This window comes from Hippocampus guttulatus, chromosome 15 (assembly GCF_054856545.1).
Source record: "Hippocampus guttulatus isolate MCC_2025c chromosome 15, RoL_Hgut_1.0, whole genome shotgun sequence".
Taxonomy (NCBI): Eukaryota; Metazoa; Chordata; class Actinopteri; order Syngnathiformes; family Syngnathidae; genus Hippocampus; species Hippocampus guttulatus.
In genome coordinates this window covers 2,527,636-2,553,835 of record NC_141275.1, presented here as the reverse complement: position 1 = coordinate 2,553,835, position 26,200 = coordinate 2,527,636, and the positions used below count along the sequence as shown (strand labels likewise).

The 26,200-nt window shown below is 43.1% G+C and overlaps 1 protein-coding gene across 3 annotated transcripts in view; it reads right to left on the bottom strand.

The window, feature by feature from the left end:
• The window catches only part of ntm (neurotrimin), a 114,536-nt gene that overhangs the window by 5,660 nt on the left and 82,676 nt on the right, over positions 1-26,200 (bottom strand). For all 3 annotated transcript variants that reach the window (XM_086130968.1, XM_086130966.1, XM_086130967.1), the window contains 4 exons: positions 25,193-25,318; positions 20,820-20,948; positions 17,693-17,813; positions 17,434-17,585 (listed from right to left, as the gene is read on the bottom strand). In XM_086130968.1, coding sequence (XP_085987094.1) covers positions 17,434-17,585; positions 17,693-17,813; positions 20,820-20,948; positions 25,193-25,318 — 528 coding nt within the window. The remainder of the gene's footprint in view (positions 1-17,433; positions 17,586-17,692; positions 17,814-20,819; positions 20,949-25,192; positions 25,319-26,200) is intronic.

The window sequence follows — 26,200 nt, the reverse complement described above, 5'->3', positions numbered from 1 at the left end:
ACACTTTTTCTGGGTGATTCACATTTATGTAAAACTATCGGAACACCTCATGGCCCGAGGGGCGAATGATGAGAATGATGCATCGACACATTCTGTCGATCTACACACACACAAACACATTTGGTAGAGGTCCCTCTTAGCCAATGGGATGCCATGATGATGCTCAGTAATAGCCAATGGCAGAGCAGTTCTAAGTATGTTGCGTTCAAGAAACTCGGAGCTGCGGGTAGCAGCCCACACTGTATTTTTACCTTTCGTATCTTGAAATTTATTTCGTAACAAGAGGCAATATTTTCCTGTTGAGACGTTTCGTAACTTGAAAATTTCATACGAAGAGACGTTCGTTCGTAGAGGTACCACTGTATAACAAATACAACACTTATAAATTCAAACTATAACTGAAACTAAGAGAACACAACTAAAGCAAAGCATTATAAAATACAAAAATAATTCATTAATAAAAATAAAAACTGATACTAAAACGAATACAAAATAAACTAAAGGAAATCATTTTAAAAAATTGTAAACAAAAGTCAAAATCTAACTACCATAAAAAGATAAATGCCAAACTATTATCACCCTGGTGCACACACACACACAGACACACACACACACAAAAATTATGGTGTCTTGCACAAACAGAATAAGTATGAAGATAAATTATACTTACAGTAGAAAGACAGCATGCAAAAATCAAGAAAAGGCATGTCACATCGAGAGATGTTTTGAAAGTGAAAAGAGAAAGATGAAACATGGTTAGAATAAGAACAGCTGACATTGACCATTTTCACAAATAGTGACACATTATCTTATCGATTGTCTTTGGTTCCCTCACAAAGACTACTGGTTGTCACACAAGTGTCAAGCCATAAATAATTCAAACACAGCATGTCATTTGATTGAATAAAATCTTAATCAAAAAGCCTTCAACTGATGTGAGTGAAAATGGCAGTATCAGGTCATGCAGTAAGGACGGTACGTCTATGCGGAACACTAACCTTGCAATAGTGTTGAGCTAGTAGGTTCGATTACCACTACAAAGAGCGGAACAAATCAAACACAGCAGCACATCGGAAACAGACAGACATTTTTTGGAAAAAGAATTTCACCCACCACACTGCATTATGGTTGCTAAGATACATCAGTGCTCATTTCTTATAATTGTAGAGGAATACATCAGTAAATGTGGTGCATAACAAAAATGTGATTTTGTTTAAACTCCTTTAATTAAAAAAAAATATTTACATACATTTTCCAGAAATTGCAATGTTAAAGCTGCATTAGAGGTGCCCTGATCTGATTACTGAATTGGATATCGGTCTGGCATGTGTGTGTGTGTGTGTATACAGTATATATATATATATATATATATACACACACAGTATCAGATTATATCAGCCTGTATTTGAAATGTCCGATATTAGCACTCATATACAAGATGTCCATTCTAGACTGCTCCTGCTCTTCTATTCAGCAGTGTGAATGTAGAAAAAAAATATTCAGAATGTACTGAAATAATGTAAACTTAAATTGTTATGTTGGCCCTTTTTTGCAGAGTAAAATTAGTTTTTATTCACCTTATTAGTTTTTTTTTCAGGGTCTTCAATTTTATTTTGTATTTATTTCAAGTGCAGTACAGTGTCATGTTTGAGGTTGAATTTATGCGAGCCAAAGGTTTGGAATATCCATTCTTCCATTCTCCGAGATGCTTATATGCACACGAGCGTCTCAGGCGTGCTGGAGCCTTTCCCTAATGTCTCATATTTTCTCAAATATATATTTTTACTGCACTAACAATTAGTTTTTGTTAGTTCAGTAAAAATGTATATTTGGGCAAAAAAGGCAAAGCACACAGATTACCAGAAAAACGTGTCCGTAAGACCTCGTGCTTTGTGTAGGCTAAGCTCACAAGTTGTGGTGTTCTTCCGGCTTCTCAATCCGTGACGTGGTTGCGTCAGCGCTGATTTGTTGAAACCAAAAACTGTGCGCGTGCATACGTGTTCGCGCCTACGCGTGCACAGCCGAGAGCAGCGGACTATCAACTGCTGAGGGGCGCTTCACTTGAGTGCCGTTACGACAGATAGATAGCATGCTAGCTAGCTAGCAAACAACTTTCAAACTACAACTTTTGAAATAATGATACCCAAACTCAAAATGTTATTGAAAAACCTCTGGAGCCTAAAGTGTTGAGCAGGAGGAAAAGGAGACAGAGATTTTATGAGCTACCTTTGGTGACCAGTTCTAAAAATATATATATATATATATATATATATATATATATATATAGTCTGTGTGTGCCACAGCAGTTGCCATACAACTGCTGCAAATGAAATATAGTGACAGTGAGATCCAGTGAATCCCCCAGGAGATCTGCAGAGAAAGTGTTGATTCCGCAGAGAACTATCCTAATCCTGCGGATCTTAATTCTTCTGAAAGTTGATGTTCCACTGGCACTAAGGCTACCTAAAATTACCAGTTATAAAGCAAATGAATGTACTACTGAAGTTAGATTTCTTTTAGGAAATTATCTGCAAATAAATAAATCACTGTGGAACAATGTGGTTATAAAATAATCAACATCAGTGTTATTTTTGTCCCCCTGGGGCAAATTTATTTTATATTAATTATACATTTCATTTTCATTACTCATTTTAGTGCACTGTGCACAATATTTCACCAAATATGGGTTTGAGGCAGAACAGGTGATATCAAAGCCAAGATTTAAAGTATAAACTAGCCACTTGACCTGGATATTGTAAACATACTGCATATACAGTAGATAGTTTGTGACATCATCTTTCGTAGCCAGCACCATCTTGAAAAAACAAAACAAAAACAAAAACAAACCTTATAACTAAGTTTCTCCAAATCTTTCTCCAACGGAATCCCCGTAATGATTCCTTGAGCTACTTTTCCTTCAACCAAGACAAAAACATTTCTCTTGCAGAGTTCATCAACTTTTCGAAGCTTATTTTCCCGTTCCTCTGTCCGAAAAATTACCAGCAGGTTTCCTCAGAATATTCGCCACATCCCCTCGCTTCTTTTGCAGTTCCCGAGACAAAGTGAACGGGCTAAAATGAACCTTACCCTCTTCCCTAAGAAACCTAATTGTAACTACATTTTTCTCTCACAGCCTTCTTCCACATGATGCTATGACTCCCTTCATCCGAGCTCGAGGAATTGTTGGCCTGCCGTGAATCGTCTATTTTACTGTGATTACAGTAGGTTGGCCATAAATTTATCATTTTTGTGCTATGTGGAGGCTGCCGTGTTATGGTTCAACTAGCTTCCACGTTAATTGGCTCCCAATTCGAGCTGTGGCAATATCCGTCCTGTAATTTCATGTTTTCATGTCCACGTGAAACGAAATGGCTTGTTTACAACTCCCAACCGGCTGCAAGAAATGGTAAACACAAGAAAAAAGTTGTTTTTAAAAAAATGGTAATAATAACGCGACGGAAAAGGAATAAAGCAGCACATTTGATGTGAGCGCTCTCTTACCACGAGCTGGTACACTTTATCAGTACAGAATTTGTACATGTAGTTCTCAGGCGATTCAGGGCAGAACGAGTTTTGGATAACGGCAAAAAAAAACACCTTCTCGTCCTTTCTTCACTTTTAACTCTATGAATTCTTAAGCGATTTTGCTGCAGATTGATTTGTTACAAATATGAGACATGCAGCTCGGATACAAGCCACGTGTCCTTTTATAATGTGTCATATCGGCACCACTCAGAGTGAAGACTCTATCAATCAATCATCTATGGTTTATTCATTCATTCATTCATTTTCTGATCCGCTTTATCCTCACAAGGGTCGCGGGGGGTGCTGGAGCCTATCCCAGCCGTCTTCGGGCAATAGGCAGGTGACACCCTGAACCGGTTTCCAGCCAATCGCAGGGCACATAGAGGCGAAAAACCATCCGCGCTCACACTCACACCTAGGGACAATTTTGAGTGTTCAATCAGCCTGTCATGCGGGAGGAAACCGGAGTACCCGGAGAAAACCCACGCAGGCCCGGGGAGAACATGCAAACTCCACACAGGAAGGCCAGAGCCGGGATCGAACCCACAACCTCTGCACTGAGGTCTCCGCGCTAATCACTGGACCACCGGGCCGCCTCTATGTTTTATCTATTGATATATATATATGCATCGCCTGATATCATATTAGGTCCTCATGCGCTGCAGGTTTGTTTTTTTTACAGTCTTGAAAGTGACACCATTGCTATTTTTAGACCACACAGGACACCACATAACACTAATACCGCCCAAACCCAATCAGTAGTTTTTAAAGGGCCTCAGCAGTCATGAATCTCACACCATATCATTGCCTAGTATATACTTGGCATGCAAAAAAATTTAATGTAAAAAGTATACATCGCATGTATGTACAATATTGCACGCTGAAAGTCACAGCACATATAAGGAGCCATGACTATAATGTAAATGGTGTAGTGTATATACTGTATATTATGAATATGTATGATATTGATTGTGCACATGAAATATGTATTCAATATTGCACAGTGTCCAGTTAATATATTCCTCACACTGAGTGCAGACTTGTTACATAAGTCAAGTCAAGTCAACAGTATTTATAGAGCACTTTCAAACAGCCATCGCTGCATACAAAGTGCTGTACATGGAGCAATTTAACATGCACAATAAACAGTAAGACAAATCGGTAATAAAGGCGGTAGAAAGCACCAAACAGTAAAACCAAGAACAAATCTAAGTCATGCTGAGTCGAATGCCAAAGAATACAAGTGAGTTTTGAGGAGGGTTTTGAAGATGGGCAGCGAGGAGGTTTGCCGAATGTTTAGTGGGAGGTCATTCCAGAGAGAGGGACCAGCAACAGAAAAGGCTCGATCCCCTCTGAGCCTCAGTTTAGTTCTTGGTACTTCTAATAAAGTCTGGTCCACAGACCTGAGGCGCCGGGCAGGTGTGTAGGGGCGGATGAGCTCAGAGAGGTAAGGTGGCGCGAGATTATTCAGAGATTTGAAAACAAATAAGAGGATCTTGAAAATAACTCTAAAATGAATGGGGAGCCAGTGAAGGGATGCCAGAGTAGGAGTTATGTGCTCCCTCTTACGAGTACCAGTCAAGAGGCGAGCGGCGGCATTCTGGACCAGCTGAAGGCGCTTAATGGAGGACTGGCTGACTCCAAAGTAAAGGGCATTGCAGTAATCGAGCCGGGATGTGACAAAGGCATGAATTACCGTCTCAAAGTGTTCATGTGAGAGGAGAGGTTTTATTTTGGCCAGCTGTCTAAGGTGAAAGAAGCTGGATTTAACAACGGCACCAATTTGCCGATCGAGTTTGAAATCACTGTCCAGTTTAAGGCCCAAGTTTGAGACTGTTGACTTAAGATAAGGAGACAGGGGGCCCAAGTCTACAGGATGGAATGTACAAGGGCCACTGGGACCAAACAATATCACCTCTGTCTTCTTTTCATTGAATCTCAAGAAATCAGGAAAGTGAATCATAAAAGATGATCTGAACCATTGTGACAGCAGCAAAACTGTCTCTCTGTTAAAGACAAAGATCCTTTGGTGTTATAGAGGATCAAGGAGAGGATATTAAAGACTGTCCAAGATGGAGAAAGATTTGCTCATAGATCTCTGGCCCCTCACTGATTCAAATTCACAGGTTCACTCTCAGCGGGGTTGCACCAGTAAAACTGTCTCTAGTGGGGATGGGGCGCGGCTGACTTCGACTGAGGACATTGTCAATCAGTACATCAAAAACACCCTAAGATCCAAAGACACAGCTTTCCATCAGGAAGCACAAATCCAGAAGCTCTGAGGGCCACTTTGAGGCGAGCTCATCTATCTTTGGGTTTGAGGTGACTGAATTGGTTAAAAAGCTCCTCCGTGGCAGGGTCTCAGAGGTGCACGAGATCCGCCCAGATTTCCTAAAGGCTCTTGATATTATGGGACTATCCTGATTGAGACAAATATGCAGCATTGCATGGACATTGTGGGGGACCGTTCCGTACATAGGACAGTGGACCAGCTCTACACCAGCTCTACAAGTTGAAGAAGGCTTTTGACCGTGCCCCTCTGGGAGTTCTGTGGGGGGTGTTTCAGAAGTATGGGGTATTAAACACTCTAACACAGGCTGTTCGGTGCCGGTACGACCAGTGTCAGAGTTTGATCCACATGTCGGGAATAAGTCAAATTTGTTTTCAGTGAGTGTTCGACTCCACCGAGGCTAACCTTTGTCCCTGATCCTTTATGGACAGAATTTTTAAGCGCAGTCAAGGTGTAATGGGAGTCCGGATTAGTAACCTCAGTATTGCATTTCTGCATTTTGCCGGTAATGTATTTCTGCTGGCTCCGTCAAGATCGCAGGTGACCCCACCCACTCATCGTCGGGAATGAGATTGCGAAGTCTCCGTGCCAGAACCAGCAGGCTCAAAAACAGTTTCTTCCACCAGGCGGTCAGGAGACTCAACTCCCTCCCTGCTCTGCCCGCACTCCCCACCCTCTGCCTGACCCCTGCCTCCTGTCACAGACTATGACCCTCCCCTCATTATCCGACATCTGCGTATTGCACAATGCACTACCTCACTTTACCCACAATAGACACAAGTGCCATTGTTTATGCTGTTTATATTGTTTATATCATCTATACTGTTTATACTGTTCAGATTACATATTATGTCTTTTTATACAGTGTAGCTGCTATCTTTCTTAGCTGTGTGTGTTTAATGCACAGCATGTTTGCATGCATATTTGCACTAAGGCTTGAGAGGAAGAAATTTCATCTATGCTGCATGTCATACATAAGCATATTTGACAATAAAGATGACCTTGACCTTGATCTCCAATACTCACTGGAGTGCGTTACAGTCGAGTGTGAAGCGGTTGGGATAAGAATCAGCATCTCCAACTCTGAGGCTAAGGTCATCAGTCAGAAAATGATAGTGCGTAGTGTTTTTGTCAATGAAAATTTGGGTGAAATGTCTTCGCCAACATGCTGTTGTCACATGAGGGAGACGAGACACAATGAAAATGCTGGTCATATGACAAGAACAAAAACTAAATCTGTAACGCCATATTGGTGATGAATAAAAATGACCCGAAAACTAATGAATAACTGAATAATATACAGTATGTCATATTGTTCTTGAATCAAAACTAGATTAAATGTGGTTTACAAAATAAGATGCTAAAAAGTCTCTTCATTTTTGTTGACCAAAACAAAATGTGAGGAAATGTTCTAACATTATTTTAACATGTATTTCTGATTCTTGTGTCTGGTCTGAGGCTGGGCGACGTCACTTCCTCAATCAAGATGATCAGTAACTATACAATGCAGCTCGGACAGCACTTGGCTTCATTGGCGGATGCTGGTCTGTCAAGGAGGGGAAGCTCAATTTCGGCCTACATCATTAAATGTGTCCGTTTATTCATATGTGAATTCTACTCTCTGTTCCTTTTCAAAAATACGATCTGTGACCCTGTCATACCAACAAGGCGTCTTTTCCAGGGACTTAACTAGTGTCCTCTCTATGGTCAGCAGACCTAGGCTGCTTAAACTGCCTTGGCCCATGGTGTTGCAGGGTGTAAGACGGGAGCCGCTTTCAACAGGAGAAGCTCCTCTCTTCACCTGCAGATGTAGCTCCAATCATTGCCACTAATGACAGCCGTTTGTAGACCTGAGGCATTGCACTGTCTAACTCCATGTCTTTCAGAAACAACAAGAAATCACACAGCTTTCCCCTGTTGCCCTGCATGTCCTGGTTTGAGTATAGGACTTGAAGTTCAGACCTCAGTCTTCCTGAATCAAAGAACTGGCCAAAACCTTTCAGGACACTCTGTAATGCCTCCTCTGGAAACACTTGTCTCATCTCATCAAACTTCCCTGGATTGACTACCGTATTTTCACGACTATAAGGCGCCATTAAAAGTCTTAAATTTTCTCCAAAATGGACAGGACGCCTTATAATGCGGAGCGTCTAGTGTATGAGCCGAGTTCCAAAGCATGACTGAGAGCGCTTCTGGCCGACACGCTGTTTATATAGAGACAAGGTGGAGTGAGTGACGACAGGCATGCGGAAGTCCGCCAGTGAGTGAAGGGTGGGCGTGTAAGAGGACGCTAAAAGCACGTCCCTAGCAGGTACCTGTCACCAATGAGTGAAGGGTGGGCGTGTAAAAGGACGCTAAAGGCACGCCCCTCGCAGGTCCCAGTCGCCAATGAGTGAAGGGTGGGCGTGTAAGAGGACGCTAAAGGCACGCCCCTAGCAGGTACCAGTCGCCAATGAGTGAAGGGTGGGCGTGTAAGAGGGCGCTGAAGGCACGCCCCTAGCAGGTACCAGTCGCGTGAGTACATTGTAAAATGGCTAAATAAAGTATAACCGAACTCAGTTTTGCTTCCGTTGCCTTTTTAAAAACGTGTTTTTAGCGTGTGTGCATGCATGCCGTATGTTTAAGCTGGCGTATGTTTTACCATGCTTGGCTGCGCCCAATAATACAGTGCGTTTTGTGTATGTGTCAAATACAGAAATAGCACCCCTTACTGAGACTGCGGCCAACAACACGGTGCGCCGAATGGTCGTGAAAATACGGTAATTCCAAGAAGCACAGACGTTCCAAATCTGCAAAGCGCTGAGGTATCTGCTCTGTGAGATTGTGTAGGATGGTCATGTCCAGATTTCTGTAGCGCTCTTGGAGATCCTGCGGTTGTGACATACGGCGTTTTCTCATGGGCTCAGTTTGTGGGTCTAATGTGAGATCTGCTGCTTTGGTATAAATAGTTCGGAAAGCCCCATCTGACCTCTTCTCTTTTACAAAAGCAAGAAGAGACTCGATTCTTTTCTTGCAGTAGAGAACATCCATAGCTCTCTGCTGGACAATGTCAAATACGAACCACATCAGTCTCAGAGAAGATTTGTTCACATGTGTACACAAACTCAAAATCCTCCAGTTTCATCAGAAAGCCTTTGGCACAGTCTAATGTGTCATCATCCATGGACCTATCTGCGTGTCATCATCCATGGACCTATCTGCAATGATCATCTCAAAGGTTTGCAGGAGGGCATCATAATTGTTTGCCACAGTGCTCACTATCTGTGATGTGAAATTCAATCGAGTATGAGCATTTCTGGGCAACCTTGAGCAGCCTGCACTCAAGAAAAGACATCCTCTTGGTGGATATTGAGAAAAATGTGGCAAACCCAGAGAGTGATGCAAAAATATTCTGCACTCAGATAAGCATTTAGCCTGCTGAGACAGAACCAGATTCAGTCTGTGGGCATAGCAATGCACAAACATTGCACTGGGGGCTATTGCTTTAACTTTGGCCTTTGAGAGCTGAAGCCATGACAGCAGCCCCATAGGTTTGCGCCACAAGTTTCTCCCTGAAACTGTATTTCTGCATGTTCTCAATCAAGATGTCAAAAACAGGCTGAGCATCTCTTCCCCCAGAAACATTAAAGAATCCAATGAAGCGCTCCTGAATTTTACCTGCCCTATCCACATAGCGAACAATGACCGAGAGTTGAGCATGGCAAGCTATATCAGTTGTTTCATCCAGCTGCCATGCAAAGAAGGGAGAAGCCTGAGCTTCATCTTTGATCTCATCAGAAACAGTGGCTGAAAGAGCAGAGATCAAGTCATTTTGAATTGCATGGGACAAGGCAGAAAACACAGCTTATTACCGGAATTGTGTGGCCAGGACAGAGTCATATTTAGCTAATATTTCTGTAAATTCCCTGTAATTCCCCTCTCTCATCACGCCCCCTAAATGACAGCTCCTGACGGCCAAGCATGGAAGTCACGTCAATAAGGCGGTTTAGGAAAGCTCTGTTTGACAGTTTCATTATGTTTTGTCAATTGAATGTGTACGCTTTCATTAATTGCATGCTCAACCCTTACTCTGCCCAGGCAATTTAACCTAGCACATGCACTCACATGTTCGTTGCTTTTCTCATGCCTTTTGTATGCCCTGTTTAAGTTAGAGAGAAAACCCACTTTTGACCAGACAACACATCCCTGAGATGGTTTCATCAAGAGGCCAACGGTACATTTTATTTGTTACAGCACTGCCAGTCAGCCAGCTCACTTTCTCATACAAGGACAACTGAAAAGGCATGTTACTTTTCCCCACCCTTTGCACCAAATCAATCGGAGGAGTTGATCTGCCCTGCTGTTTAACTCTAAGCTTTTAGCTTTTAGCTACTTAGGTAGCTCGCTCCCTGGGACTAGCGCGAGGCTAGTGTGAAGTGTGTCCACCTGCGAGTGCTTGTTGACGGTGGAGGGGCTCAGCAGCACCCGTTGCTCGGTTAGGACGGAAACTGTGGTGATATAAGTCAGTCTGCGAACACAAGCAAGTACAATAAAACTCACCAGAAATAAAAAATGAATCTGTCGCTAGTCAACAAAGAGAGTGTCGCTAAGGTGATGAGGAAAAATCTCTAGTTCAACTCAGAACAGAATGAGAATTGAAAAATGCTCCCACGGATGCCTACACCAAAAGATCGGCTCATTTCGCTGTCAATCCAAAAGAGATTCAGCCTCAGACAATCATTCAATCATCATGCATAAAAGTCCATAGACTCCCAGAGACGCTGAGCGTCCGATGGGCGAGACAAAACCAGCATTTATCCAATGACTCGTCTCGTTTCAATGCATTTGGACTACGGGCTCTGAACTCTCTAGACGCCCAGCATCAGCGCTGTAGACGCTCAGCGTCCACACAGTTTAAAGCACAGTGAAGCTGCGGGAATGAATGAGAAGAGAGTCGCGTCGTAACCAGTAATAAGAAGCTGATTCGGAACAAAAGTTAAGCGTGTTGTAGCGCATATTTAGTTAATGACATGTACACACAATTGTATGTACACATATGTTTGATCACTTATTTTTGACATTTTAGGGGAAGCTGAGCTTCCCTTGCAGTCTTAGAGCAATCACCTCTGGTTGGCTTGCACAATTAAACACGGAGGGATCGATGGCTAGCCAATCCTCTTCGGAAGAAAAAGGAGAAATGACATTTAGAGACACTTTCCTTTCGTAGACTAGAAAATAAAGTGGAATGTGTTATAGAAAGACATGGAGAGAAATTCGGTTCCTACTCATAATCACCACGAGATGGCAGAGCAACACTAACAGGGAAACAACTTAGTGGGGAATATAAAGAGACTGTAACTCCATATAGAAGGTGCATCGGATTATAGGGCGCACACTTTTGAGAAAATTGAATGGTTTTAGGTGCGCCTAATCGTGCGGAAAATACGGTACCTAATCCGAAGAGATATCTCATGGAATTTCATAATGAAATTGAGGTATGTCAAAACATGAACGTAATATAAAGTTCTATTTTAGAAAGCTTATTCGAACTCAACTGTGGTTAATGATTCACATGTTAAAGCTGGAAGTTAGCTGGAAACGATGAGATGATGAGACAGACGCATGAGACAATTGGCCCCTAACATGAACGAAACTGAAAAATAAAGTAGATACAAGTTTGTGAGTTTGTGAAAAGGAAATCAATACCGACCTTCGTAGACTCTTTTGCAGCATGTTAAGTGCAGAAATTATCGGACAGACGTGTACCATTTTAAAATGCTTCTCCTGGCGCTCCATATTCCCATTTTTTGCCAGTGCCATCAATGAATTGTACATGAAACAAACTTTGAATGAGAAAAATAATTTAAAAAGATATATCGCAACAACTCTGATCACAAGCTACAATTGCAGACTGCTGACCACTAACGACTTCCGGCGATACAGATGATGCGCCACCGTAGGTTAAATATGACCTGCTTTTAAATTACATTTTATTTTTATACTTTTTGTCAAAATGAAACTGATAGGATTCTTTGGGTGCAGTGTGCACGAACACAAAAATATATCATATGAAGAACACGCATCCAGACACACAAATCTTTTTTTTTTTTCTCATTTCCCCCTACACCCTTCGCAATCGACCAGTCCGCAGGCTGAGTCCTTCCATAATTTGTTTTTCAGAAGAAAAATAAGCAGGAGGCCAGTTTTCGACAAAGCGACAGCACATAACCCAAGTGAGCAAGCAAGCGGGGAGATAAGGAGGAGGGAGCAAGAGTAGAGCAAAATGCATCTGCCGTTGTCTAGAGCCAAACAGAAAATATATCATTTTTTGAATTGTATCCTTCTTTGTATTGAATTATTTTATGAAACATTTTTCACTTTTGATCTCCACCAAGTCATGTCCGCAACTCGCAAACTTGATGCTTACACACACTTCCTGTTGAGTTATTCAAAGTGTATGTTGTTGCGGGGGCAGCACGTTGGCTGACTGGTCAGCACATTCGCCTCACAGTATAGAGGTCAAGGGTTCGTCTACATGTTCTCCCCGTGCCTGTGTGGACTTTCTTCGGGTACTTCGGTTTCATCCCACATTCCAAAAACATGCATGGCAGGTTAATGGAACACTCCAAATTGTCCCGAGGTGTGAGTGTGAGTGTGGATGGTTGTTTGTCTCAGTGTGCCGTTTGGCTGGCAACCAGTTCAGGGTGGATAGGCTCCAGCTTGCGACCCTCGTGAGGATAGGCGGTTAAGATCATGGATGGATGGACGTTGTTGCATGCCACACGCACATGATTGGTCGTTCTCCGTTTCTGTTCGGCGGCTTTCGGTGGTGAGCTGGCAGTGGGAATGGCCCCACAGCTGAGCAATACCACCAATCAGGCCCCTGCTGGAGCTGCCAAGCGCCGACACCGCGGCTCTGGTGGCCGGTATGATGCTGCGCGTTGCAGACACACACATTTCCTATTGGTGCTTCTTCTGCGCGGCTCGGCATTGAAATTTAACACCGACATTTACAAAGCTGAACATTTCCAGGACAACCACAATGTTACTCTCAGTTGCACTCGATGCCCGACCCTACGTCCTTGGTTTGTTCTGTGTCTAGCGGTGATTGCTGGTGGGTTTCCATTTCCGACAATGGTTGATATTGGTTTATATCAATGACACAACTCTAAAAATTCATCCCATTGAGATGTTGGGCATCCGAGAGCCCTCTAATGGGGTCCCAGACTAGCAGGCTTGTTGCAAAGACATCTACATTACAAGAAAATGAAAGAAATTTATATACAGGGCCACGCAAAATGAAAAAAAAAAAGATGATGAAGAAAAGAACAAACTATTTAATGGTATAGACTGTGCTCATCCCAGTGCCACCAAGCATCACAAAGATGACTGCATGATTGCATTCAACAGCAGACCCACTTACAAGATGAGACAAAATCATATACTATCCATATCTGCTTGATTTTGTTTGAAGAGAACAGTTATGACATGATTATCCATGTTATGAGAAGTTAGTAAAAAAAAAAAATCGGCATATATTATTAAGAGTGAGTTACAATTTCTGCTTGGCTCTCGACAAAGGCGGACGCTTTTTTGCTCTGCTCCTGCTCCTGTCCCCCCCCCCCCCCCCCCCCTGCTCGCCACTCAGTCTATGTGCTGTCCTTGTGCTGTCTTTTCCTAGCCTCCGCCGTATTTTTCATCCTAAAAAACAAACCATGGAATTGGTTGGCTGGTCTCTTGATGCAATCGACAAGATTTTCTCGACGAGAAGAGCAGGCAGTGGGGAGCCTGCTTGCCCCTCGGGACATTTGCTGCCAGGTACACCCTAGATCCATGGAGGAAGCGGAGAATAGTGTGCCTGTCAATACTGTCCGTTGAGGAGGAGGAAGACATCTACATTATCGGCCTTCTGATAGCAGGCATGCTGCAGTTTGGTGTTAGCAGTTTCCTGTTCTATCGTAAAATCCAACTGACAGGAGCAGCTTTATTGGAAGTGAAGAAGCTGCCGGTCATTCTCGATGGTCGAGCGCGAATGTCCAACACTCAGACTCAAGCGGTGACTGAGCTCAACGGCAATTGCGGTTCTGGAGCGTCTCCGTACGATCGACAACAACATGGAGAAGTTGGAATTCTCGCTTCGAAAAGGAATTGAGGATTTGGCTGATCGGAGCCAATGGAGGGATACAGCCACAGACTCAAAGCCACCTGAAATTGTTGGCGGCCGTCCCTCCAAAACGAACAGCGCTATTTGGATGCCTTTCCCCTGGATGGAAGGTATGCACGGAAGCTAGTGCCCCCACCATCACCCCCTCCTTCTCGGCCATGGACTGATAAGCCAGGACTGTCTTCATGAGCAGACCTTGATGAAGCAGCTGCGGCCTGTTCACGCATACACAACCAGACAATCACACGCGCATACACATCCTTATCATCACCGTCTTCATCGTTCCTATTCTTTTCCCCCGCGACGTGGAATGATCTGCGGAGTGCTCGGTGGACCGTGCAGCTGGTCGGACGGGCCGCGTCGCGGTCGCCCCTCCCCCTTGCCATTCATCCGCCCCCTCATTACATGTTATGTCTTGTGACTTGTTGTAACTGTCATATGCTTATTTATGTGCTAGGGCCTTTTTTTTTATCCTGGACTTAAATTATCCTCAGAAGAGGATAGTTCGAGCGTGGTTTTTTTCTACCTCTCCCTACCTAGTGGTTTCCTTTCTGAACTCTGACTGTAAATTTCCCCATTGCGGGACAAATTAAGGATATCTTAATGCCATACATGTAATAAATGTTCCGTACCGTGGTCTATGTTAAGAAATGTACTTCCACCACATTTTTCAATATAACCTGAAAGGCAAAGGAGCAGCAGACAGGACTGGATATCAGGCAAACTAACCATCAAGATAAATGGACAAATACATGGCGAGACAGAGAGCGACAGAGGCAGACAGATGCAAAAAGTTTTCATAGTTAGATCAAAAACTGAAGAATATAATGTAAATTATTACATTACGGGCTAAATCATTACATTTTTACATATATTTTATATACATATATATATATATATATATATATATATACACCCTAGTGAGGATCAAGCGGTTCGGAAAATGGATGGATGGATATATATATACACTCGGGCTTGAGAAATGTAGTCGGATGGTGACTAAGAGAGGAAAGGTAGTCCACACTGAAGGGGTCTCACTCCCTGAAGGAACAATAGCAGACATTGAGGACAGCTACAAGTACCTCGGTATACCACAAGCCAATGGCAACCTCGAACTGGCAACAAGGAGAGCGGCTACGGCCAAATACCTCCAGCGAGTGAGGCAAGTCCTAAGAAGCCAGCTCAATGGCAAGAATAAGACCCGGGCAATAAACAGCTATGCCCTGCCAGTGATCAGATACCCTGCAGGAATAATAAGGTGGCCAAAGGAAGAGATTCAGACCACGGACGTTAAGACCCGAAAGCTCCTAACCATGCATGGAGGGTTCCATCCCAAATCAAGCACCCTGAGACTGTACGCAGGCCGAAAGGAAGGAGGCCGGGGACTAGTGAGTGTGAGAGCCACTGTCCAGGATGAAACATCCAAGCCCCATGAATACATCAAGGAGAAGGCTCCAACGGATGACGTACTCAGAGAATGTCTCAGACAATGGGGAACAGAGGATGAGGCGCTGGAAGAGGGACCATCATGGGAGGACAAGCCCCTACACGGGAGGTACCACCGGATCATAACTGAAGTGGCTGATCTCAAGAAGTCCTATCAGTGGCTAGAGAGGGCTGGCCTGAAGGACAGCACAGAGGCACTCATCCTGGCTGCTCAGGAGCAGGCCCTGAGCACCAGAGCTGTTGAGGCCCAGATATTCCACACCAGACAAGACCCAAGGTGTAAGTTGTGCAAAGAGGCACCTGAGACGATCCAACACATAACTGCAGGGTGTAAGATGCTGGCAGGGAAAGCCTACATGGAACGCCATAACCAGGTGGCTGGCATAGTCTACCGAAACATCTGTGCGGAGTATGGACTGGAAACCCCAAGGTCAAAATGGGAAACACCTCCGAAGGTGGTGGAGAATGACAGAGCGAAGATCCTGTGGGACTTCCAGATCCAGACTGACAAGATGGTAATGGCGAACCAACCAGATATCGTGATCATAGATAAAGGGCAGAGGAAAGCCGTTGTAGTGGATGTAGCGGTCCCAAGTGATGGAAACATCAGGAAGAAGGAACACGAGAAACTCGAGAAATACCAAGGGCTCAGAGAGGAGCTGGAGAGAGCCTGGAAGGTAAAGGTGACAGTCGTGCCTGTGGTGGTCGGAGCACTCGGGGCAGTGACCCCCAAACTAGATGAGTGGTTGCAACAGATCCCGGGAACAACATCGGACATCTCAGTCCAGAAATGTGCAGTGCTGGGAACAGCAAGGATACTGCGCAGAACCCTCAAGCTTCCTGGCCTCTGGTAGAGGACCCGAGCTGAATGAGGGACGGACACCACCCGAGGGGGGGTGAGACGAGGAATTTTATACTGTATATATACAGTATATATACACATCATCAAGTGGCAGCCTCGATTACACGCTCCCTAGTATTAACCCTGTTTTTGTCATTTTCGTTTATGGCAACCCTACGCGACTTACTTACACGTGGGAAAAGTTTGTTGTTTATGATGATACTAATGCAGCGTGTTATACCGGAGACAAATTCCTTGTGTGTTCTACATACTTGGCCAATAAAGATGATTCTGATTCAGATTCTAATATATTTCTTGACTAGGTCAATAATGTAATAGCCATACTATAATGGAATCAATTATTATGTTAGTGCCCAAAAGATTTTCCAACGCAGGCTCAAAACTATCTATCCATCCATTTTCTGATCTGCTTATCCTCACAAGGGTCGTGGGGTGTGCTGGAGCTTATCCCAGCTGTCTCCGGGCAGCAGAGACCCTAAACTGAACACATTTGAACAACCATCCACTCTCACACTCACACCTAGGGATGATTCGGAATGTTCAATCAGCCTGCCATGTATGTTTTTGGAATGTGGAAAGAAACCGGGGTACCTGGAGAAAACCCACGCAGACATGGGGAGGAACATGCAAACTCCACAGAGGACCGCGGGACCCGGAATCGAACTCTGCACCTCTGCACTGTGAGACCGGTAAGCTAACCAGTCGACTACCAAAGCACCCGGTTCAAGACGAATGATTATATTTTAGGTCAGTTATCACACTATGGGACAAATTTATTTGGTTATCACATTATGTTATGACATTATGTGCTTCTACAGGTGTCAATCAGGCATCTATTTAGAATTTGAAAACAGAGTCAGGGGTCAGGGGTCAGGGATCATAACCAAGATTGTTCTCTATATTTGACACTCCGTAGATCTTTGTCCCAGAATTTTTTTAGGCCCGTCTCTTTTGACAAATTCAATGTTGTTTTCTTTTTCTTTTAACTGTCTCATGTGGCATCTGTTATTTTGTTCATTTTCATGCCCTTCAGTCCTGCCCCCTGGAGAGCGTTATTTTTGGTTCTTTCATTCCAGCTCTCAAAATGTCTGTCAAATTAAAAGCAATTTTGCTCAAGTGTTCCAATCATTTTTGAGGAGAGTGTTCATGCAAGGTTCATGTACTTACCATAAATTATAAAGCTTGTATTAGAACTCCCAAGTTTGTTGATGGCAACACAAGTGTAGTTACCATAGTCACTATCGGACACGTTAAAAAATGTCAGTTTGGACAGCGATCCAGTATTCACTATCTCCATGCCGTCCAAGCCATTGATGAATCTGATGACAAAATAAATGAATGGGTCAATATTTATGTTTAATGATGAAAACACATAAACCTGTTTGCCCCTTTTGAAACAAAAATAAATATATAAAGAAACCGATACCTTCTATCATCTTTGTACCACTCAAAGTCAGGTTCAGGCACTGCATCAGCCTCACACTCCAGCACTCCTCTTTGTCCCAGTTTCACACCAATATCTCTTCCATCAGACACAGTTGGAGCATCTATGACAACACACGGGAGCAATGGTCAACACATCACAACAAAGATACAGTACACTAACCTGTAGAAGAGGTTCAGAGAATTGTGTGCTTCAGAGGATGATTTTAAGCACCTCAACTCAACTGTATGTATAGAGCACTTTTAAACAACCACCACTGTATACAAAGTGCTGTATATGAAGCAAATATCATATATACAACACTAAATAATAACAAAGACAGTAGAAAGCACAAAGACAGTAAAACTAAGATCACGTCTGAGTCATGCTGAGTCAAAAGCCAAAGAATAAAAATGAGTTTTGAGACGAGTTTTAAAGATGGGCAGCTAGGGGGTTTGCCGAATGTTCAGTGGGAAGTCATTCCAAAGAGAGGGACCAGCAACGGAAAAGGCTCGCTCGATCCCCCCCGAGCCTCCGCTTAGTTCTTGGTACCTCTAATAATGTCTGGTCCTCAGACCTGAGGCACAGGGCAGGTGTGTAGGGGCGGAGGAGCTCAGAAGGGTAAGGTGGAGCGAGGCCATTCAAAGATTTGAAAACAAATAATAGGATCTTTTAAAAAAACTCTAAAATGTATAGGGAGCCAGTGAAGGGATGCCAGAGTAGGAGTTATGTGGTCCCTCTTATGAGTACCAGTCAAGAGGTGAGCAGCAGCATTCTCGACCAACTGGAGACGCTTAATGGAGGATTGTCTGACTCCGAAGTAAAGTGCATTACGGTAATCCAGCCGGGATATGACAACGGCATGAATGATTATTTCAAAATGCTCATGAGAAAGGAGAGGTTTTACTTTAGCCAGCTGCCCTAAGATGAAAGAAACTGACAAATTGATTTGATCACGCTGTTCGTATTTTAAAGTGATTACGACAAAGTTTGGCGGTATGGTGAGCAACTTGTTAGCACGTCGACCACACAGTGCAGAGGTGCAAGGTTTGATTCGAGGTACAGTCTTCCGGTGTGGATTTTGTATGTTCTCCCTGTGCCTGCATGGGTTTTCTCTGGGTAATCCAGTTTCCACCCACATTCTAAAAACATGCATGGGAGGTTAATAGAAAACTCTAAATTGTCCTTAAGTGTGTGTGTGCGTGTGCGTGCGCAACTGCTCAGAGAAGAAATGCTTCAAGACAGGTGCGGGACTCCCAGTTAGACGAGATATCAATGATCTGAGAAACTTGTTGACAGGAATAATTGAAAGCCACCAGTCCTTGGCAGGTTTTCCCCAGATGATGATAATCTGTGAAGTTCAGGTGGGGAACATATTCCCATTTGAGATAGTGTATAATTTTCCTGAGCATGTAATCTTAATTGCGCTGATTTAAAAAAATACTGACATAGCCTCTGCTATTCAAATCTTCAGTTTTATAAGAGAATATTTTCTGGAAAAATATTATCTAAGTTTGCATCAGGTGTCTAAAGAATCCAGACAAAGTAAAGAAAATCAGCACTCTGCATCTGTGCTAGCAGCAGCCAGCAACTCCATTTCAGATGGCGCGACAAGAGCGAGCTTAAACTACAATATTCAAAAGAACATGAGCTCAAGATGAAAATCCTTCACGTGGAGTTAGAGGTCAAGGAAATGGAGAAGGCCATTCAGCAGCATTAAGCCATTAATTGACGGTGTTTTATGCAACAATACCTTTGGTGACCTTGCGCCTTTTGGTAACAAAAACGTCACAATGCAAGACCCTTCGACCATCGTTACTTTCAAAATACGATCCAATAAACACAGAAGTTGAAAACAAAATAATGCACGGGAGAAATTTAAAAAAACGGACAACTCAACATGCAATTGTTCTGTTTTCTACTTTTTTTGAATGAAAATGTTGCAAAGCGTGTGTTTGGTTCATAAATCCATCCACTCATCCATGCCACGACCGTTCGTATATTGAAATTAGTACGGAAATAGTTTACTTTAATAAAAATTCCGTGTGTAAGTCAAATTGTATGTAAAAAGGAGCATTCATAACTTGAGATTCTCCCTCCCCCCGCCTCTCCGTTTCTCTGTATATACAGTAGACAGAATTAAAGTATTTCATTTCCAATTCTCAGTTAATTTAGTTTTATTAAGTATAAATTGTCTTTTTATCATTATGATCAGTGGGAAAAAAAGGTGAGACTGAGAAATGTTGAATTAATTGACTTGTGACTTGCTTCATTGAAGTGATTATGTCACTCAAATTGATTGGAATTTCGTGGCGACTTACTTGATTTTATTTTTCCACAGTAAAAGTCGACTGGAAAGTGGAAGGGTTAGACCAGGGGTCCCCAACCTTTTTTGCCTTACGGACCAGTTTAATGTCAGACAATGTTTTCAGGGACCGGCCTTTAAAGGCCAGATAAATAAAACAAAATAATATGATATGACCGGCATGAAAACTGTGGTATTTTCGAAACATAATAATAAACACGAATCATGACACGAGGAACGTCCTATCTGGCCGCAACACTCTCTGGTCGCTATGGTAATGTTTACACGTGCCTTCAAAGTAAGATACACCGCAAATACAAAGTGCATGAAAAATGCGACTCACCATCGCCGCATATTATGCAGACTGGGCTTGGTGCGTGGGAATCTCCCGTTGTGATCAATCCGTATTTTAAGTCGGACTCCTGACACTGTCTATTAAATGGAGCCTTCTTTTTCTTGAAAGTCGTAGGCTCCTCTTCTGTCCCCTTCTCAAAGAAACTTTCCAAAGACGTTTGTTTTTCACTCATTTTGCTAGCTACTGGGTTATATTATAGTGGTAACCTATCACGTGACTGAGAAGCGCTCCTTCATCTGCGTCAAGAGTGACTTAGTGTCGACGTTATGCATTCTTTCTGTGCAGCCCGGTACCAAATGACCCTCGGACCGGTACCGGTACTATCACCTCTGCTAAAATGTTATGTTTAAAACAGTTAAGTGTGATCCTAAATCAAACAGCAAATGGCAATAACATTTAACAAATGGCAGCAAAACCCCGTATTTCAGAGATATGAATCAGCATTTGACTGAATTGAACAGAGGACTCACAGTTGACGGTGATGTCGATAGTTTGGGTATCTGCGTCGATGTTGTTGACAGCTGTGCATTCGTAGGTTCCTGCTCTGTTTCTGGTGATAGATGGAATTTCCAGGTACTCATCATCTGTTGCCAGGTCCCCTACGCACCAGAAGTGTGAGAGAAGGGACAATTGTTCATTAATGTGACAAGAAAACAGCTATTGCTCCAGTTATCAATTTTAGGGTCTGTGCCCTTTCATATCCTCTGGGGAAGTAACAGCTGCAATAAAAGCTTTGGACGACACCTTGCCAAAAGCAATTAGGTAATCTTTTAGTCATATCACGTTCACTAAAAAGAACATTTCTATCAGGTCGTTAAAATAAGAACATGAAAATCATCTTGCCTTTAACTGAATCCTCATTTGTGTCTCTTGTCCCAGCATTAAAAAAAGGTTCTCTCCAAAACAAATCCATTTAAGTGCTTTTCGAAGCAGGTGTATGTTGTTTGTGTTCGCTGCTCTGGCACATGCGGTACAGTATTGGGACTCTTAAGCGTCCAGTCTGCGCAAACTGAAGGCAGTGGTAAAATCACAGATATATTTGTCTCTTTTTTTTTTTTTGGATTGGATAAATTTTATTGTAAAATGTACTGTATGTGAAACATACAACACAGATGAAATTTCTTCCCTCTTCCATCGATCTTTTTTTTTTTTTTAATTTATGATCAATGGAAGAGACCCCAATGTCTCGCCATAAGAGTGTTTTTATTGGTGATGGGTCCAGCGACACCGATGCGTTGACGCATGTGTCGGGCTCACAGAGCAATCCACGTGTCGGTGCATGTGCTGCTTCATGAGATCACATGATCAACACGTGAACTGCGTCGGCGCAGCCTGCACTGCGTTGACACAGTCCAGGCGGAGTCGACTCAGTCCAGGGGGCGTCGACGCAGCAAAAGCCCGCCACACAGTGTTTATAAGGAAGTGCGTCTGGCGACACGATGCCGCCTGCCGAAACAAGCCAGACCTCACCCTCGCTCGAATAAAAATATATATTTGGGCAAAACGGAAAACACACAGACTATCAGAAAAACGTGTCCGTCTGACTTCGAGCGTCGTGTCGGCTGTCATATGAATGTTTATACTGTACGTCATACTTCAGCTGATTGAGAGGTCCCGCCTATAAGGGGGAGTTCCAGGAAGTGACTGCGAGTGAGCACACCGCATGTTTGCTGACTCTGCCACGTTGTTATGAAATCGGCTAGGCTAGCTTAGTTGTTGTCGTAGTTCAAAACTTCTTTAATATGTGGCGTGGGTTGCGTCGGCGCCGTGAGTACATGCTCGTGCTCACGCGCTAACAGCAGAGAGCAGCGGACTATCGACTGCTGAGACGCGCTTCACTCGAGTGACGTTGCTACAGTACGTGCATATTATGGAGCAGCTTCCGGACAAACGCAAATTGTCCGCCGTGTAGAAGAGCCATTTTGATCTCCTTTTGGAGAATAAGGTACTTATTAAAATCTCCTTGTCTCACCAAGTGCCTCTCGAATTTTTGACATGTCTTATTCCATTGTGTGTGTGTTCTCCACAGCGGGGGAAATAGCATGCAAGAAACACAACAGACTGAAATTTAAAACACTGGAGCATCTTATTTTTCTAAATAAGAATTTGTGAAGACAAAGCCCACAGGCATCCTCATTCACATGATTTTCACATTATTGAAACATATTGAATGATACAAAATGAATGCATGGATGTGAATGATATTGTCAAGGGTCAAGGTCATCTTTATTGTCAAATATGCTTTATGTATGACATGCAGCATAGATGAAATTTCTTCTTCTCAATCCTCAGTGCAAATATGCATGCAAACATGCTGTGCATTAAACACACACAGCTAAGAAAGGATAGCAGCTACACTGCATAAAAGGGCATAATATGTAATCTGAACAGTATAAAACAGTATAGACGATATAAAAAGATATAAACCGCATAAACAACATAAACAATGGCACTTGTGGGTAAAGTGAGGTAGTGCATTGAATACACTTCATCATCAAATCAGTCAGTTCAGTCTGTCAAGTGGGTTGGCTGCAGGGATTCTGAAGGTCCAACAGGTGGCAGTGGTCAGCGACACAGTATCAGCACATCATCAACACAGTGTGTCAGTGTGTCGACACGCCTCATGAGGCCTCATGGACCTAGTTTTTCAAAATAAAAAACTCCCACACCTTTATTTTGAAGAGCTAGTTCCTGTGACCGATTTGTTGTAACACAGGTTGACTATACCTCGGTAGCTCCATTGATCTCACCTGTTTCGTGCTCTATATAACCAGCTCTACCAGAAAGTTCTCTGCAGTGCCAGATTGTCACTTGCATTTTGCAGTACTCTACAGCTCCCGCCTCTGCCTGTTAAGTCCTTCTTGCCTCATTGTTGAAGTTGGAAATTGTATCTGTCTTCGGGAGCATGGGGTATGGAATCCACTGTCTATCAGGGATTCCTCTCTTCAATTTGTGTCCAATAAAAGTTGTTTGAACTTCTCTGGTGCGACCTTTGTTGTGCATTTGAGTTCATAATAGTTTCAGACAAAACAAGCTGGCCGGTGTTTCTTGGCTGGGATCAATCGTTGGCTCAGTCACCCAGCATAAATCCGATTACAAGGAGCTGGCTATTGGCATGCGTGAGATGTCTCATCAAATAAATCAACTGATGCAACGGCCATCTGTTTGGTCTTATTCCCCACCAAATGAGCTGCCTGTTGCACGAAATTCTCAGATCGAGGCTCGCATTGCTTCGCTTGAACGTTATTCAGGGGAGCTAGGTCAATGTCAGGCGTTTCTGATGCAATGCTTTCTATTTGGAACTACAGCCCTAATTTTTTGCAGCATAGCGCTCGTGTGGCCTTTTGTCATTTCATTGTCTTCTGGCATAGGTCCTCTTTGTGAACTGTGGAGTGGGAGCGGACTTCTAAATCCTTCCGGTCCTTTTCTGATCCCCTCTCCTTTGACTCAGAAGCATCTCATGGTTTAAACACAATTAACCAAGGTAACAGATCTGTTGGTATTCATACCATTGACTTCCGCACACTTGCGTCTGCCAGTGCTTGAGCTGAATGATCCTGAAGTTAATGTTTTACAGTGGCTCAACCAACAGCTTTCAAGATGAGTTGGCTTCTTAAGACATTCCAATAGGTTTGGAAGACCTGATCGTGCTCATCACATGCATTGACCAATGAATTTTCAATGCATGCTCATCACATGCATTGAAAATGCTTCTCCATCTCAAGAACCAGCATAGGCCTCTCTACAGAAGATCGGCAGTGACATTTTCAAGATAATCTCTGTTTGCAATGTGACATGTGGGCATGTGGTCAGAAAATGTACTTTATAGAGACAGAGTACGAGGGTGCTGCAGAGCCATTTCCAATTGGAACCTTAAACGTCCAGATCTCCATTTCAGGTACAACTATTTTTGAAAAATAGCAACCGCACACTGTGGCCGGACTTCCTGACTCAGGTGCAATTGCGCAACGATTTGATGATGGACTTGCTCATCAAATGTTCATTCCATTAGAACCTTCAGAACACATAGAAACGGTAGGAGTACTCAACCATTTGCTTTATCGCATTAAAAAACAAATCTGTTCAAAGGTTAACTTTAGGAAATCACCAGGAACTTATTCAGATTAGTTGTCCGGTCTCCCCAGCAGCCTTTTATTTTGGGTTACACTTAGCTTGAGAAGCACAAACCTGACATTGATTGGGTTAATGGTATAATAAGGGGACGGAGTTCATTTTGGCACCTCATGTGAGACGTCCATGTGCATCATTTTATCCATTCCAAAAAACAAAAACAAATACTGAAAATTTAAATAAGAAAACACAGTTTAATGCCAAATCTCCACAATTTGGTACTGCAGTTTTATTTTCCATGTTTTTAAAAAAAATCTCTGAATTAATTTTACAATGTTTTTACTGTGCCTTTCTTCTCTTTTTCTCGCTAAAAAACAGAATAAATGGCATTGACAAAGTTTAATAAAAATTATTTTGGTTCGTACTCCTTCCTCCGAACAGATTGTGCGCCATAAAATGTAGCACTCTCTGCATTCTAGCTATTTACTTCCACCCAATTATGCAAATATAATTAGGCCAATTAGGATAGGACTGCGTAATTTTCTGACACACAATTATGTTGTAATAATAATCCGGAAGAAGTTAATGGATACCAATGAACTGCTCATACCAAAGAAGGTCAAAAACGGAGTTATCAGCAGAAGGGCAAGTGGGAAAGCAGTTGCTCAAAAGGAAGGTGACGGAAATGCACATCAGAGGTGGGGAAGCGGCAGGGGGGGGGGGGGGGGGGGACATGGGGACAGCATTGAACCATCAAATCTGTGCCATTTACCTGAAGATGTGATGAGTTTCCAGCTAATAGAAGGCTCTGGTTTACCCTGGGCTTGGCACAGCACCGAGACGTTGGAACCTTCATTAACCACAATATCTCTCTCGAGATTGATGATTTTTGGTGGTACTGTGAGAAAAAAAAATACTTAAGTTTAATGAAGCATTTTATGGGTTGAAATGTTTAACCTAGCAAATATAAGATTTAAACTGTGCACTGTAGTGGGGGGTTTTCAACTACAAAAATTGTTCTCGGGCGGCCCGGTGGACCAGTGGTTTGCGCGTCGACCTCACAGTGCAGAGGTTCAATTCCAGCTCCGGCCTTCCTGTGTGGAGTTTGCATATTCTCCCCGTGCCTGAGTGGGTTTTCTCCAGGTACTCCGGTTTCCTCCCAGATTCCAAAAACACGCATGGCAGGCTGATTGAATAGTCTAAATTGTCCCTAGGTGTCGGTGTGAGTGTGGCTGGGTGTTCTTCTCTGTGTGCCCTGTGATTGGCTGGCAACCGGTTCAGGGTGACCGCCTACTGCCCGAAGATGGCTGGGATAGGCTCCAGCACCCCCCGCGACCCTTGTGAGGGTGAAGCGGATCAGAAAATGGATGGATGGGTGGATGGAAAAATTCTTCTCTGACTCTGTGGAAATTTGGAAATTTCTCTTGGTGCCCCTCTTGCAAAACAACAGATAAGTATATCCACAAGACCGGATAAAACGTCACTCTGTTATCAGTCCAAATGAAAAAGAAACCACAAAGTGATCCTCATGCTTCACCCAAAAGCCTGGCTTTATGTCAGATTTTGACCACAAAGATGGAATCATCAACATCACCATAAAGCTCTCCAAATCACTCCCAAAGGCCATTGCCTATAAACGACTCCCTGTTGGATTTCACTGACAAGATGAACAATCTTGACAATATTGAGATTTAACTCACATATTTTCCATCCCCCATGTTCGCAGCCCTTAATGCAACGTTCACAACGATTAACGATCAGCGCAAGGTGTACCCACACA